The 17,312-nt window shown below is 41.2% G+C and overlaps 1 protein-coding gene and 1 long non-coding RNA gene across 5 annotated transcripts in view; one reads left to right on the forward strand and one right to left on the reverse strand.

The window, feature by feature from the left end:
- Positions 1 to 2,369: 2,369 nt before the first annotated feature.
- The window catches only part of ELP4 (elongator acetyltransferase complex subunit 4), a 246,695-nt gene continuing 231,752 nt past the window's right edge, over positions 2,370 to 17,312 (reverse strand). For 3 of the 4 annotated variants that reach the window (XM_040495538.1, XM_040495535.1, XM_040495536.1), the window contains one exon: positions 2,370 to 2,777. In XM_040495538.1, coding sequence (XP_040351472.1) covers positions 2,646 to 2,777 — 132 coding nt within the window. In that variant the 3' untranslated portion in view covers positions 2,370 to 2,645. Of the gene's footprint in view, positions 2,778 to 7,760; positions 8,301 to 17,312 lie in introns of those variants that run through there. The other variant, XM_040495537.1, reaches the window with a different exon arrangement.
- LOC121043605 (uncharacterized) lies at positions 6,465 to 8,761 on the forward strand. Its single transcript, XR_005796934.1, has 3 exons — positions 6,465 to 6,546; positions 6,888 to 6,979; positions 8,654 to 8,761. It is a non-coding gene; the product is annotated as an uncharacterized LOC121043605 (long non-coding RNA).

A 17,312-nucleotide genomic window follows, 5' to 3' on the forward strand; every position in this document is an offset into this window, starting at 1 on the left:
CTAGTGTTAGTATTTGCAGACCCCAGAGGTAGAGAGAAAAAAGCAAATGGAAGAGAGGGAGAGAAAAGGGGTAACTGATGGCTACCAAGAAGAAATTCAGAAGGTCTTAGAACCTCAGCACCTGAGAACAGGGTGAAGCAAAGTATTTACCTCACGTTAAAGAAAGGCAAATCTAGTGTAAGGAATGAATATCATATAGGGTTATGAAGTTTTAGAAACATTTAAAAGATATGAGGACATTTCAAATACTGTGTTTGGCATGGTTACTGAAATATTTATATCTTTGAGACAAGTTGATAACTGAGAAAAAAATGTGTTAATGGAGTTCGTAATGTATCAAAACGGCCTATATACCTACTATGGCATTACTGAAGACCAGTATTTTTATGTAGTAAGTTATCAGCATATGGGTAGTTGATAATGTTTTCATAAGAAAGGAAAACACGTTCAGAGTGGGTTTTTACTAAGGGAAAACAAAAATATACATCCCTCTGTAGCTTGTTTTTACAACGCCTGCCTAGTGAGAACAACAAAGCACTTGGATCTGAATTTTGGAAAGCCCAGCTACTATTATTGTTCAACATGCACTTTTACAGAGTTTGAAAAGTTTTTTTTATGTTTAAGACAAGGGTTCAAATATGCACATTCAATTTTTATGGTGTTTGTCTATTTGCATAGCATATACTAACTAGTAATTGGGTGTTCATTTTATAGACATGGTAGCCAGGGTAGTAAATCAATGACCTCTCAAGTATTTTGAACAAGCGATTTACATATCTGATGACCTCACGTTTCCTTGTCAGAGTCAAATGTTATATAACTGTTCCATTGTGTGTTTGTACAAAGTGAATCCCAAGATGGTAAGAAAAGGGTTAGAGTTATTACAATAATAACCCAACTAAAATATCCACTTGAATTTATTCAGATTGTTCATAATGCTCTCAAGGGACATAGCGACGCTTTTGTGGAGTACCTACACATTATTTATTATCTATGGACTAAATTGATTTTTTGAAGTTGCTTTAAAATTTAAAAGCACTTTTGCTTAATATAAAAGCCCTTTAATTTTAACTGACAGATCAATTCTGAAACTTTATTTTGAAAAGAAAATGGGGAAGAATTTGTGTCTTTCGAATTAAAAGAAGTGAAAAAAATAAACCAGACATTCTAAAAAAAATAGAAGAAACCCGATTTTTAGTACTAATAAAATAGCGGGTGACAAAATAGTTGTCTTTTTGATTTTGATCACAAAAAATAAACTGGTAGTGACAGGATATGATGGAGAGATTTGACATCCTGGCAAATCACTGTCATTGATTCAATTATTCTAATTCTGAATAAAACCTGTATACAGTATGTGTTTATGCTACAGTGGGTTTTTTTTCTAAGTGACTGACATTCATCATATTGGTTAGACAGTTTTAAAAACCTAGTCTTTGTTTTCTACAGTGTTGTCAAGAGCAAATAAAGTATAATTTGTGGTGTATTACAAGCAAACTGCTTAAAAATGCTAGTTATAATTGCTTCAAAATTTATTCTAACATATCTGAAGATGTATTTTGGAAATTCGGTTTCTCCTAATGGATGTTGAACAGCTTTTTATAAATCGAGATTCTTTACTTAAATGCAAGTTACTTTTCAACCTTCACTTTTTGTCTATGTATCAAAAGCTTTGAGAATATGGAACTATGATTCAAAAACCTACTGTTTTATATGGAAACTATTTCGATATGCTATATACTCCAAAATGCACATTTATGTGGTTATAAATGTACATTCCCAACCAATGCCCATAACTCACAAAGGGCTTACCTGATGCAATGGAAATCTGAGTTAGTTCTGCTTTGTCTCAGACCTGCGTTCTGTGAAAATCTCTCACCAGGCTTCAATACATGCTTTCCCCTAGCATTAATGTCGCCGTCAGTTTGAATTTCAATCCTGAATTATGTCTGTTGACGTAATTTCATAGTGCTGACTTCAATTGTTTAGGATTACTAAACAGAAGACCATCAACTTCTTCTTCCATGCTTTCTGTCACTCAAGTTCTTTATTTATTAACCACGATGGCAGACTGCTTATCTTTAATGGAATCTTAATCCCGAAATATTATTTTGCCTTCATCAGTTTAATAACAGGATGCATAAATGCAAAATCATTTTATAATAGTCTTCATATGTTAGCAAATGAATTTTTCATTTGAAAAAAAAAACTTTAGCATTTTTGGGGGCAAGTGACTTTTTCAGAAATAAAGAGAAAATGTTTTTCATATGCAATTACGAAGCTCATACTGTTTTACAGGCTACCCGCCGTCATACGCACTTCACCATGAACTAAGTGCCTTAATACACGTACACTAATGACACTGTGAGGCACTTTGAGTTTTTGACATTTTATTTAAAAACAAGGTCATTTGTTTTCTGTAGATAGGGCATAAAACAAAATTTTCAAATGAAAGCATTTTTGCTCTACTCTTTCTGTAGAAAAGGTTGGTTAAGGAAAATGAAGAATGGTGGCCTCATTTTGCAATCCTAACTGTTTTCCAAAGATTGGAGGGTCAACTCGTTAAGAAAAATATTTACATAAGCTATTAGCAGTCATAATGAGAGCGTCATATAATCCTGCGCGCAGCTACTAAGGAGGAGTCACTAGAAGTCCAGGTGCTTCTTGCCTCCGGCCATCACGCCACAGCCTGGGCCCAGCAGCTTGGAGGGCTCTGCCAGATCCTGTTTGCTCGAGCGGCTCACTGTGTCTGACAAGTCTGGAGGCAAATGCAGTCTCTATGGCAGAAGATTTCAGGAGAAGGAAAGAAGAAAAAAAAAATTAATTTTGCTTTAGCTAGCACACTTCAGAATACAATATTATGCTCTGTTGATCAGCATTTAGTCTTGCATATAAAATTTCTGCTAAAACAATTCTTCAGACTGAATGAAGCCCAAGAGAATCACATTTTATTCCCACTATAGGTTTTACAAATTGTAGCCGTTGCGGAAACTGGACCAGGGATCTTAGGGCAACATTTCCGGAGTCCAAACCTAAACATGTTAAGATGTCTCTTATTTAGGTCCAAATGAAAACAAGTAAATGCATACATAAAAGGCATACTTGAAAAATAACACTGTTACAGTAATGGCAGGGTTGGTCTTGGCTTTGTTTTGTTTTTGCCAGGATTCCAAAATGCTATTTTTTAATTGACTGTAGCTTCAGCTATTATGGATTCCTACAAATGCTTATTTCCCTTTGTCTGTTAAGTTGACCTGATGATTCTATTTCAAGGCTATACTTTCTTTAGGAACTTAAAATTTTTGTAGAAATATTGACACAGTGAAAAAAAAGATACCAATCAAAGGGTCAATATTTTTTATATACTCAGGTAAGTCAGCTATGATATCAATTTCAGGTCTTGGTAAGTTTGTTTCTATGCATGACATCGGTCATGTTTTGAAAAGTATAGTTTAGCTTTGAACAGCTCCCCATCTTAACTATTCTGCAGAGAGATGCGGATTCAAGCAGATGCAGTAACTGACCATAATTACACAAAAGTTACTGTAATTAAGGAGAAATACTGATATATATTAAAAGAACTTTTTTGGGGCACCTGGATGGCTCAGTCAGTTAAGCATCCGACTACGGCTCAGGTCATGATCTGGCAGCTGGTGAGTTCGAGCCCTGGGTTGGACTCTGTGTTGACAGCTCAGGGTCTGGAGCCTGCTTTGGATTCTGTGTCTCCCTCTCTTTCTGCTCCTCCCCTGCTCCTGCTCTGTCTGCCTGTCTCTTGAAAATAAGAGAACTTTTTTGGTTTTCAAAAGGATCTCTATCAAATTCTTTTAACTGTTAGTGCCCCAGCCTATTCAATTTTCATAAAAATCCAAGCTCAAGGGAACATATCTGTTGTGTGAGGCACACAGTGAGAGTAGGAGGCTAAAGGTAAGTGAGGTAGGATGGGTCCATCAAGGTCTAACCAAAGCCTTGTGGTGAACTGACCTGGAGACAACCTATCTGAAACCCTTCATTTGGAAAACTCCCTTCAATATGAAAAAAAAAAAAAAAAAAAAAAAAGTAAGATGAAAAAGGTAGAACCATTTTTTTTGGTCAAAATATTATGATCTGTAAGCATATGTTCTGGTTAGTTTCTTTCCTGATAAAAGGCCTGTTTATTGTCATGTAAACACAAGCTGTGTACAGAGGATCAAAATATTTCAAGACATTAAAAAAATTTACAAAATGCTCTTTGATTTCAGTTTGCCTGTACTTATTTTTTAATGCCAATATACCTAGAATGAAAGACACCATGATGGACATATGTTCAACAAAGATGGCAGAAATGTTGAGAAAAGCTGTACTCGCCATATGATGATATCCATATAGTAATATTCATTTGTATCCATAGCACCCAACCTGTCTTATATTAAATAACTAAATGTCTATTTCTTGAGTGATTTTTAAAAGCTCAAATAAAGACATACTTGTTTCTTTGTTTTAAACAATTCTTTCATTTATTCACAGCCTGGTTTTTTTCCAGAAAGCATGAAAGGCCCAGGAATCTAAAAGACATGTATGACTCTAAAGTCTGAGGTTATGAATGTCTTTTCAGTGTTAACTCTGTCAGTGTTCGTGTGAAGAAACTGGAGGGAAAGAAACATCTAGTTAAAAAAAAATATTTTTTTAATGTTTATTTTTGAGAGAGAGAGAGAGAGAGAGAGAGAGACAGATTGTGAGTGGGGGAGGGGCAGAGAGAGAAGGAGACACAGAATCCCAAGCAGGCTCCAGGCTCTGAGCTGTCAGCACAGAGCCTGACTCAAGGCTTGAACTCAGGAACCACGAGATAATGACCTGAGCTAAAGTCGGACGCCTAACCGACTGAGCCATCCAGGTGCCCCAAGAGATATCTAATTATATGTCTGAACTTCAATGTTTCAAGATCTATTGCCAAGGAGCAAAGGAAAAATGACTAGGATATATGCATGATCTGAAGGTTATCTGCAACTTGAAGAAAATTCACCGTAAAAAAATAAAGTGTGTGTGTGTACTTTTGGTCGGGACCTCATAAGGATGATATCAGATGGTGATTAGGCTATTTTGTAAATCAACTGGAGTCAACAAATAGAATCTACTTGAAGCAAGGTGAACAGAGCTCTTCTACATTACTCATTTCCTTACAATTCCAGGAACACAAGTAAGACAAGCAAGCTGGTAACCATCATAGTGAGAAGCCCAAGACACGTCTACAAGACAGGCAGAGACAAAGCAGAAACCAGGTGGGGGAAGGAGAGCAGAAAAAAGCTTCATGGAGATGGGCTAGGTGCTAAATAATGAATTGGATTCTGACATGTGGAAATGGTGATTTGCTTAACGGTAGAGCTAATACATCTTTAAGATGCATTTGGGTGAAGGGTCATACTGTTCTGATAATCTAAATGAGGAAACTAGTGTAGTGTGTTCAGAACAGCATAATACAATTTATTTCAGGAGCTTACCTATTTGCTAAACATTTCTCTTCCTCTGCTTCTCTAGGCAATGAACGTGGGCCAGTTGGCTGAAAGCCCTTCATAGCAAGAGTAGCTAAATGTGACGTGTGACATGCTTGGAAATCTTTCAGGTTGAATGGCTTTGAAGAAAAGTCAACTATCATTCGTGTGTAACTTCTGAGTACAAAAAAAATTTGGTTGATATGATGAAATGCTTCTGACCAAATGCTACATTGTGAACGCGAGTTGCATACTTATGTCCTTTGAAAAAGCCCAACGATGGCTCTTGGAAATAGGTGAATGATCTTGCTGGCTCTGGTGATTGTTGCTTGAATGAGCTTCCTATGCACTCTAAATTCCCAACCAGTAGGTTTTGTTTTCTTCCTTTCTGAGCCTCCCCCTGTGCGCCATGTCAGTGCGATGTGAAGCAGGGAGGAAGAAGGAGAGATCAGGTTCCGGCTTGCCAGGTGTGTGAGGGACTTTTCCTTGGAGGCTTCCAAAGCATTTACGCATTTGACATGTAAATGGTCAGATGCCGCTGTACCCCAGATCTGTCTTCTGAAAAAAAATACGCTGTAAAACACTCCTCATCGCAAGTGGCCTCCTTTAGAATAAAGCTGCAAGGCCGTGGGGACGTATAAACTTTTAGACCTTGCTGTTTCCTCAGTAATGGTTTAAATAGAAACCAGATTGTTAAAAAAAAAAAAAAAAAAAAAGAACAAAAACAAAAAACCGTACCATTTTCAACGTCGTAAGCCAAATCAAGGTATTTATCTTTCTCGTTTTATACCTGGAGTTCGGAGGCGAGGGCCAAAAACGTATCCTACATCTTGAGTGGAAGCTTTGCCCACCTGATTTTCTTTCCCCAGATTCTGGGAGGAAGGGATTGTGCTGCTAATGCAAGAGCTGCCTATCTGGCTGGGTGCCTACTTTCCCCCTTGATGCCTTGTCTACAGTGATGATTTCTACGGAGGCAAAGGGATTTGAGAAAGATGTGACAGCTCCCAGTATCTCACAGAGGCCTAGGTGATCTGCAGTGATCCCACTGGATTAACGGGTCCCTCTTCTCTGGTGCTACAAGGTGGGAAACAGCGGGGCTGGCAAAATACTCTGGCAGATTAGGGGAGCTCCTGCCAAAAGGCACCCTTAGGCCCGGAGGAAGCCCTGGGTCAGAATGAAGCAGGAGCAGCAGGAGCACTTTGCTCTGCAGCTCAGGGCGGGGGTGGGGTGGGGGGGGGAACCAAACCAGAGCCAGACTTCGAGAATCTTCCCCCACTGCCTACGTCTGTGTCTCTTTGTTGGGCTTAGCCACTGTCCGTATGTTGTTCCTTCTTGAGTCGGCAGCTACACTGGGTCCTTGTAGATGTGCAGGATTGGGTTTCCTGGCTCTGGAGTTTCCCTTCCTAATTCCTTTTCTCTCAGCCTGCCAGACCTGTGCTCAGCACTCACCGTTCTCAGACAGAAGGGGCAAGATAATGAACCTAGATTACACCTGGACTTGAGACAAATCGCAGGTAAATACCCATTAAAATAAGTTTAATCAATTTATATTTTTCCTATTTTGCCAAGACCAAACCACCAGGCACTGTTTGTTTTCTCTTTGAGGTCGTACATTTTAACCCTTCACAGATGAATACAGATTTGTTTTAATCCTTTTTATATTTCTGACATTTCCTGAAGGGTCACACTTTGTATTACTTAGAGTCACAGAAATCAGTGTGACTATTTCAACAATACTTTCTAGGAGACTTTTCTTTTGTTCTTTAAAGGACAGCCAATTTATTTTATTTTTATTATTTTTTTAATGTTTATTTCTGAGAGAGAGAGACACACACACAGAGTGTGAGTGGGGGAGGGGCAGAGAGAGAAGGAGACACAGAATCTGAAGCAGGCTCCAGGCTCTGAGCTGTCAGCGCAGAGCCTGATGCAGGGCTCGAACCCACAAACTGTGAGATCATGACCTGAGCTGAAGTCGGACGCTTAGCCGACTGAGCCACCCAGGCGCCCCTAAGATTTTATTTTATTTTACTTTATTTTATTTTATGTATTATTTTTTTAATGTTTATTTCTTTTTGACAGAGAGAGACAGAGCATGAGCGGTGGAGGGGCAGAGAGAGAGGGAGACATAGACTCTGAAGCAGGCTCCAGGCTCTGAGCTGTCAGCACAGGGCCCGACGAGGGGCTCGGACTCACAGACCGCGAGATCACTACCTGAGCCGAAGTCAGACGCTCAACCGACTGAGCCACCCAGGCGCCCCTAAGATTTTATTTTTAAGTAATCTCTACACTCAGTGTGGGGCTCAAATTTACAACCCTGAGATCCTGCTCTGCCGACTAAGCCAGCCAGGTGCTCTCATAGCCGATTTAAATGAAACCTGGTAAACACCTTAGAACACAGAGGCTCTACCCTGGTCACTTAACAGAGGCAGCCAGTGAAAGTGTGGTATGTCCCTCTGTCACTCACTCTCAGTGTGACCTTGGACGAGTCAGTTCACCCCTGTCTCAGTGTCCTCCTTTATCACAGGGGGATAATTCTCCCCTCATGAGACTGTCGTCAGGATCAAATGAGATGTACAAGTGTTCTCTGAAATATCAGGTACACTAATATATTCACATTTCTTGCTCCAAAAAAGATGTTGAGATGGCTCATAAAAGTACATATGGCTCAACACGATAAAAACAAGTGTGTTTATTAAGGCAAGGAAACAACTCTACATATGTAATGAACTACACATGATCGTAAGCGACAACAACAGAATATGAGACTTAGCCAGCATGTCTCGGTCACTGTGCTGGCGTCAGAGCAACGAGAAGACATTGCCCTCTACTGTGGCCCTGTAAAGAAATCAAAAAGGGAACTGAGATCGTAGTCCTGGCTTCTGGGAAGATTTAAAAAGTCTAAACACTTTCCTTCATACTTAGTAAGGCAGTAGTGAAAATGGGGCATGTCACATGCCCAGCTTCTGGGCCAGTGAAAGCAGGCACAGCTGTACTGCAGAAGCAATTTGGGGTCCATCTTATTTTAAAAATCTATCTTTTGCACATGTCCTCATTGCTGTCAAAATAACTAACAAAGGACATGTCAGAAGATAAAGCTTCTCTACTTGAGTTTTAAAAGCATTTCTGCCTCTTTACATGATGAGGAGAAAAAACAAATTAAACAGACACCCTATCCTATTCCATTCCAGAATCTTGCAAGAGCCGAGTGATGCCCTCACCTGGAGGATGATTTGCTGATTCCTGAAGCCAAGTTCTGTGTTACGAGGCACCGCTCTGAATGGTAGGGGATGGACTAGACGACAGGCCGAGTAGCTGGAGTTTAGAGACACTCCCACTCCCTCCAATAAATGGCTTAAAAAAGGTAGAAGTTTATTTTTCTCCCATTTTATAGCACAGAAGTAGGCAATTCTGAGCTGTGAGGACTGGTCTGCCAGCCTCAACAGGCGCTTCTTCCACTTCTGGCTCCAAGGCTGATGTGTTTGCTTTCTCTCAGCTGGTGGGAAGAAGGGGCCAAGAAGGCGCAAGACCTGGAAGTTAACACATCTCTTCCACTCATGTTCAGAACTTAGACATGGCTACACCTGGCTGGTGACAAGGGAGGCTGGGAGATGTTGCAAAATGTGTAAAAGTGTGTAACAAACCTATTCCTTGAAAAAAAATTTTTTTTTAAAAATGTTTATTATTAAGAGACAGAGACAGAGCATGAGCATAGGAGGGACAGAGAGAGGGGGAGACACAGTATCTGAAGCAGGCTTCAGGCTCCGAGCTGTCAGCACAGAGCCCGATGTGGGGCTCAAACCCACGAATCGCAAGATCATGACCTGAGTCGAAGTCGGACGCTTAACCCACTGAGCCACCCAGGTGCCCCTAACAACCCTATTCCTATGGAAGATGAAGCAAATGGATATTGGGAGACAACTATAGGTTGTTACATTGTTACACTGTTACACTTATCCATTAATATTCCATCATTACAATGTAATGTTACATTGCAGTTACTCTGTACCTGGTTAAAATCTTGCCATGTGGAAGATATGTCTGCTTAGTTTTTGGTGAGTTTTGTGTTATTCTCATATATGAATAGGCCAGGGGAAAACAATGCCAGAACTGATTTTTGCTCTTTTTGGATTGGTAGGTGTACATTTGGTAGTGGCTGCATATTTCTGGAAAAAAGTCTGCCAAATGTGGGTTAGGTTTTAACTTTTAGTTTTTGTTTAAAATGCAATTCATTCAAAGGGTTTAAGATTAAAATTGTTTTATTGAATGTCATAATTATACTATATCCTTTGAATTGAAAACAATTCATTCGGTTCTTCCTGATTGATCTGAAAATTAGACAAAATTTCAGAGCTGGCATATTGCATACTGGCTGCCCATTGAAAAATGCTCAGGTGTGCAATTATTTTGACCGTCAATTATATCTGACAGTATTGTCTTGCCTCCAAACTCACCTCTCTGAAAGCAGATTGTGAAGAACTCACTTGTCTAAACAAAAGTGTGATTTGTGAAAAGGCATGTGTCTGTGGCAGAGATTGCTAGCTTACTCCCAATCTTATTCTCTTCCTTTGCAGCCAGTAAAAGCATCTCTGGGCGGGGGGGGGGTGTGTGGGTGGCTCAGTGGGTTAAGGGTCTGACTCTTGGTTTAGGCTCAGGTCACTCATGATCTTATAGTTCATGAGATGGAGCCCCATGAACTAGACCCAGGTGGGGCTCTGCACTGACAGTGCAGAGCCTGCTTGGGATTCTCCCTCCCTCTCTCTCTGCCCGTCCCAGTGTGCATGCGCACGTACTCTTTCTCTCTCCCAAAATAAGTTGTCACATTTCTCAACTTCCCTTGCCGGTAGATGAGGCTGAGTGACTAAGTTCTGGCCACTTATGGTTAAGTTTGGGTTCAGATCTGTGAAAGAGGGGAGGTGCCATTGACTTCCCTTTCCCTCACCTCGGCGAGAGGGCCACTGTCCTGGGCCCTGATCCACCCTTGCTCATGGGGTAAGGGATCTCAGGGCAAAGAGGATGTGCCCCTTCTTTATAGGACATACTCTGGGTATTCAGAATTCAGAACTCCTTGTCCAACAGGCTACAAAGTCGGCACGGTCTCTTTCCCAGGTTCGTGCCCCAAGGGTGGATCATGTTGTCTGTGTGCACACCCTGGGACCACTGTTTGTGTGGCGTGTGGATGGAGTTTGTGTACAGGATGGGTGTCCCCAAGCATTTGCATGTGGCCCTGTGTGTGGGAAGGAGACAGGAAGAGAAAGGAGGTAGGCGGCAGGCCAATTCTCCCCCTGTCTCCAAGTTCTAGAGTAGAACCCATATCATAAATTTAAACTTGGTTTTCCAGGAAGTTGTATTTGTGAAGGAAGGAAGACAATGAATATTTCATGGTTTCTCAGCTTGATAACTTGATATAATAATTATGTGGTCCTACATTCACATTATTGCTCTAGGCTCCACAAATATTAGGGGAAAGCCTACCCACCATCTTCCCACTTGCTGAAATGTGGACTTGAGGGTGGGTGCTGAAGCAACAATTCTGGACCATCAACTGGAAGCTATGGTTAGAGGAGGGTAGAGCAAAATGAGAAAATTGGTCTAGGGTTTCCTGACACCATGTGGGCACCCAAAGACCCTGGGTCACTGCCCTGGGCTTTAAAGTGAGACATAAGTGAACCTCTGCATTATTTAAGCCATAGTAGTTTTGGATCTCTGTAACAACAGACTAACTTGTATCCTGTTTATGCAGAATTCGGTACCTGAAAAATGATGCGCTTGAGTTCTGGGATTTAAGTGGCTTAGTGGTTAGAAAGTGGGCGGTGAGGTCAGATTGCAAACTGGGAGGCTGGTGACCCTTGTTATGACTGTGATAACTTGGAAGGCAAAAATTTTACCTCCTGATCAGTGGCTCCAAGGTGAAATGGTGGACAAATTCAGAAAACTGTTGTGCTAGTGGCTTCTTGCCACATTCAGCAACGTTACTTATAAATAGGAAAGGAACTTAGGCTAGAGATAGAGATTTTGGAAGAAGCGTCAGAAAGGAACACGCCTCTGTGTGAGGCACTCTGCCTGTACCCCAGAGGCCAAAATGATGAAAGCCTTGGTAATTTGGGGCTCCGAGGATTGAAAAAACAAAAACAAAAAGAAAAAACTTTTCTGCCCTACATGCTGAAGCAGGCAACCTTCACAGGAGATGTTGGGTGTTCCTGAGCTTTGGTGAAATACCCTCATTAAGAGACTGGCTACAAAATGGGATCCAGTTCAGAGATGAAAATGAGATGAAGGGTATGGCCTTCCCTCTCGAGCTGATTATTTTAGATGGCGTCAAGCTAGTTACTCATAAGGAGAAAGAGAGGGACGTAGGTAGAACAGAAAAGTCGGAAAATAAGACTCAATGGGGTGCCTAGGTGGCTCAGTCGGTTAAGCATCTGACTTCGGCTCAGGTCGTTATCTCGTGGTTTGTGAGTTCGAGCCTCAAGTCAGGCTCTGTGTTGACAGCTCAGAGCCTGGAGCCTGCTTGAGATTCTGTGTCTCCCTCTCTCTCTCTCTGCCCCTTCCCTGCTCATACTGTGTGTAAGTGTGTGTGTGTGTGTGTGTGTGTGTGTGTGTCTGAAAAATAAGTAAACTTTAAAAGACTCAAGCCTTAGAATGCAACAGTTGTGGTGGACAAGTATCCATTCCAACCTCTTGGTGGAGGCTGCAAAGGTGTGAATTATGCTTCTCCAATTAGAAGCATTGTACTAGATTCAGAAGGTGGCGGAGAAGCAGAAGGAATCTTCCTGCTGCTCTACTGCAATTTGCCAGTACTACTGCAGGGACTTTTTTTTTTTTTTTTTTTTTTTTGCATCAGTATTCTAGTGACTAGTCAACAACTCCATGGGAATTGAGAGGCAGGTGCAGAAGTAGAAGCCAGACCAGTGTTTCAGTGCCCAGTTACTTGCTTCGTGGGGTTCCAGGGATCCTTGTTGCTGTGGTAGTAAGAACCTACCAGCCACAAGATTACCGCCTCGGAGGTGTGCGCTTTCAGTTACCAGCACCCAGTTGGGGTGGCCTCCCAATTCCTCACCTTTCTGACTGAGGAAGCAGCAGCTTCCCTGAAGGCCAGTTTTCTGGCGATGTCCTTCAGCCCTCCCAATTATTTTGCTAGCCCCCAATTTTCTGGTATAAACTTTTCCTCTGCATAAAATAATTTGATGGGATCTGTTTCCTGTCTCCTGAACCTAGAACATTGTCTTGACAACTCTTTGGCTGTGATTACTTGCGTGAGGGACTGAAGGGAAGCTATCAGACTGGGAACCTTCTAAAGGCTTGAGGGGATTGTAGTGCCAAAGAAACCACAAACCTGGTCAAAAGTCTATGATTATTCAACCCCTAGAATAATCTTAGGTCCCCAAACCTGATCTATCAATAAGTGGGCTGTGAGAACTGTGCAGCCCCCCAAAATTATCCTCTCTGATGGCGACTTCATGTAGCCATGAATGTTAATGGACAAGGAATAACTTCCTTAAAGGATACAGAGGATAACAGACAAGGGAGTTCCTTCCAGAGAGCCGAACTGGGAATTATAAGTTGGGCTGAAGTCCCCTACTGCCAGGGCAGAGAATTCCTGCAGTTCCCAGCCAGTAGGATTCTCCACTCACCCCCAGAGAGGCAGTAAGTGTGTGGGAAGAAGGCTGTGCATGGATATTTGGGTTCCAGTGGGTTGTGGACTATGACAAAGTCTGATACTTATCCTTCAACATCTACTCTTCCTTTTCCCTTTGGTAGAAGAACTCTTGAATGGGCAGCCATCCGGAATAAAGATTTCATTTCCATGCTTCCCTTTCAGCTAGTTGTGGATCATGTGGCCAAGTTTGAAAAGAGCAGAAGTAATGTCGCCATGTCAGGACACTGGAATGGAATTTGAACTCAGGTAGTCTGGCTTCCAACTCCATATTCTTCTTCATTACTCTAAGTGCCAGGACTCCTTTAAGTACTAGCAATAAAACAGTGAACAGAACGGGCAAGATCCCTGCTTTCAAAGAACTTACAACTTCAGAAAGGGACAGTACATAGACCTTTACATGACTCAAGGAGAGACAGGTAACATATAGGAAAGCAAACAAATGAACAAGATAATTCAGATAGTGACAGGTGCTTTTAAGGAAATAAAACATAGTGATATGATATTGGCTGGGGGGGGGTACCACTTTTATTTGGTGATAGGGCTTTTTGGAGAGTACATTTGAGCTAAGATTTTCAATTCGAGAAGGGACCTATGAAGACCTGGAAAAAGAAGTGTCTAGGCCAAGGTAATCAAATGCAAAGGCCTTAAGGCAGGAATAAAGTTGGCATGTTTGCAAGATAGGAAAAAAGTCAGCTTTTCTGGAGCAATCAACAAACAGGGGAGTGGCTATGAGACATTTGGCTTGGTAGGTAGGTATCTGTGGAGGGTTTGTAAGTGACTTGGACTTAATTCTTAGAGCACAGGGTAGCTCTGAATACCAGGGCTATTTCACCCATATTCTTATAAAACCATGCATAGACATTTTCAGTAAAGAATTGCAAACAGATATATTCTATTAAAGATAGAATTTTCTCGGGGCGCCTGGGTGGCTCAGTCGGTTGGGCGGCCGACTTCGGCTCAGGTCATGATCTCACGGTCTGTGGGTTTGAGCCCTGCATCGGGCTCTGTGCTGATGGCTCAGAGCCTGGAGCCTGCTTCCGATTCTGTGTCTCCCTCTCTCTCTGCCCCTTCCCTGCTCATGCTCTGTCTCTCTCTGTCTCAAAAATAAATAAAAATATTAAGAAAAAAATTAAGAAAGATAGAATTTTCCCAAAGGCGGTATATACTGGCTCTTCTGGATCCTGTATTCTTCTGATTCAGAAGAAATATTCTATCTCCTAAGTGGTCCACAGTATCCCCTACTCCCATTCTCCTCCTGTGGGAAGTGGTGGTTGTCAATGTCGTGCCAAGTCAACAGGAAGATTCCAGTGGGAGTGGTTGGGCCCTGTATGAAATGTTCATGGAGGAGAAACTCTGGCAGTACTGTTTGTGGAGACGGTGTGCTGAGTTTCATCCACTTAAAATGTGAGCCAGAATCTTTTGGACTGTGGTGTAATAAGAATACCACCAAGTGTCAGTCCCAATGTTCCTGAACTTGCGGACATTTAAGATGTGGGGGAGTTATGTTATTTTCCTCTCTTATTTCATATATGGACAGAGAACAGACTGGATTACTCCCAAAGAACTTTGCTTAAAAGGGTTTTACCTTCCAGACAAACTAAAGGCAGTATCTTTCCCTTTTCTTTTTGCTTTCTTTTTTGCTCCTTGGCATATTTTATTCTCATTCATGTTCTAACATGTATAGGATTGAAAAAAAAAAAAAAAACCATCTAGGTAACAGATAGAATAAGGTGGCTTAAACTGTTACCTAAACTTGTACAGTAGAAATGCTTGACACATGCCTCCCTCCAGCCCTCATTAGCTTCCTCTTTGGGATAAAGGGATGGGACGGAGAAGTCACACATGCCACTACTGTTCCTGCGATTCCCTGCTTGTGAACCATCACCTCAATGAGACTCTCTGTATCTCCCCAACTGACTTCCTTCCATTCATCTTCCCTTAATTGTGTACAGGGCTTCTCACTCCGGCAGTGTTTTTACTGGTCTCCAACTGCTGCTTACCCCAAGGCTTGTGTGGCTATGGAACACACAATGCAGGCAGGAGCATATAAGCTCCAGAGTGCGTAGAATTTGAATGAAGCTTCAGCAGGGCCAAGCTGAGAGATGCTTGAGACTTAGGGCTCAGACCTACTGCTGCTATGGCAGTAAATGGAAGAAGACCAGGATCTTCCTGTGCACAGACTGTCATTTTGATAGGCTCTTCAAGCCTGCTTTGTCCAGGAAGCCCCTGTTCTACCCCCTACAAGTGAGGAAACACTTTAGAAGCAGTATTTTAGGTACTACCCCTCAGGTGGCTTAACAGTAGTAAGATATTTTAGGAACATACCATGTTTTAGAACCAGATGCTGAGCTTGAGGAAAAAAAAAACACATTTCTTTTAAAAATAAATTCAGACTAATTCTATGAGAATTCCTTTTTATCCCTTTTTTCTTGTAAAGCATATGACTGTTCTGGAGGTGGCAAAACGTAACATTCCCTTTGTTTTTGTCTACTAGAATTCAAACTAATGTTTGCTCCTTACTATAATCTGAAACCTCTGACTCAGTAAACTGTTAGCAGCTAAATGTGTGTGTAAACTCAAGGTCGATCCCTAAATCCCAGAGATTTTTAGAACTACAGCAGATCCACTATTCAGTGTGGGGACTGGCAGAGGGCTGTCTGATCGTTTATGGAATAGATGAATTCTAAGATGTGAACAAGCCGAAATCAGGGACTTCTGAAATTGGATAATTGCTTAAGGTATCAGAGTAATGCCAATCCACTAAATAACTTTCAAAGTTGGCAGCTTTTGATGAACACTCCTTTTGGAAATGTGGCAACCATATATTTTTTTATATGTAAGTACAGCATATGTAAAAAATATATTGATTTCCTTTTGGCTGTCCATGAATGAGTACTGAGAGCATAATGGCCAATGTGTTTGCTTGCATAATGCCCTGCAGTGTATGCAGAACATTGCTCTACCAAGTCCTGAGATGGGGTATGAAGTGCTCGGTGTAAATGGCTACGTAAAACATCCTGACGGCATTAAATCTCCTGACTGCTCTTCAGTTACTTTAAGACCCCCACATTGCAGGGTCTGCTAGTTCCTGGGTATGAAGAAAGAATTTTTAATGGGGCCAAATGTAGGTGTTTACAAGGGGGAATTGTTGTTTTTTATTAGGAGCTGCCTTATGTTCAATAGTTGTATTTACTTTGTCAAGCTAGCCAGAATTAGAAATCCCCATTGCTAGGCAGCCTAGAGCGTCTGCGAAGTATTTCTGGGCATTCAGAACTGAAGCATGTGCTGCCCAAAGGCAGGTTTCATTACAGTGTGTTATTTAGTCCCCGGTTCGTCCCTCCCTACCCCCACACCCCCAGATAGCAGGGCTTCTATAGCAGGAAATCTTGGTTACTTTATGCTGAAACATATTTACATGACTGAAACACGACAATTAACACATTTGTAAAGCTTGAGGGATAGGCACACTTTAATGGTTTTTTGAAGTAGGCTGATTTCCTGGAGCTTTTAATCTTATTTTATTTTGTTCTGCATGCATGAACAAGTTCCTCCCTGCTATAGGTGTTTGACAAAGTCTACCTGGTATGAATGTGAATGAAGAGAAAATCATACAAAACTTAACTTTACGTTTTATCTTTGTCAAACCGTCCCTAACTTCTTTCAGCAGTTCAGTGTATACTGAGGGCTCTGCTCTTACTTTTGACATGTTGTGTTAGCTTTTATACAAAGGCAGTTGGGAAGTATGCTTTGGGTTTGGCAAAATGAAACGTGTATTTCTCTGTACCAACTGTATAGAACCTTTTCACATTGAAGGAGAAGGATCTGTTACAGTAGTGATTTTCTTCACTTTTCGTGGTCAGATAAAGGCATACTCTCAGAGGTAGTGCACATTTTACTTGCTCCGAACTTAAATGAACACTCAGGTGGTATTAAGTACTATTACTTGATAAGTGCTATTATGTGTGTTTTTGTGTTTGTGTGTATGCCTGTTTATACATATACATAAAAATATGTATACACATATACATAAAAATATGACAATGTTATCATGAATATTTTAATAGCTTTTAAGTCTATAGATCAATTACTGAAATCTTGGTAAAATTCAGGAAAAAAAAAAACCAAAACCCCTTCATATCACCGCCCTGTAAAACAAAATGAAAACCTCCACTTTCCCTTTGATTTCTGAA

This window comes from Herpailurus yagouaroundi, unplaced genomic scaffold (assembly GCF_014898765.1).
Source record: "Herpailurus yagouaroundi ecotype Mexico unplaced genomic scaffold, PumYag 187, whole genome shotgun sequence".
NCBI lineage: Eukaryota > Metazoa > Chordata > Mammalia > Carnivora > Felidae > Herpailurus > Herpailurus yagouaroundi.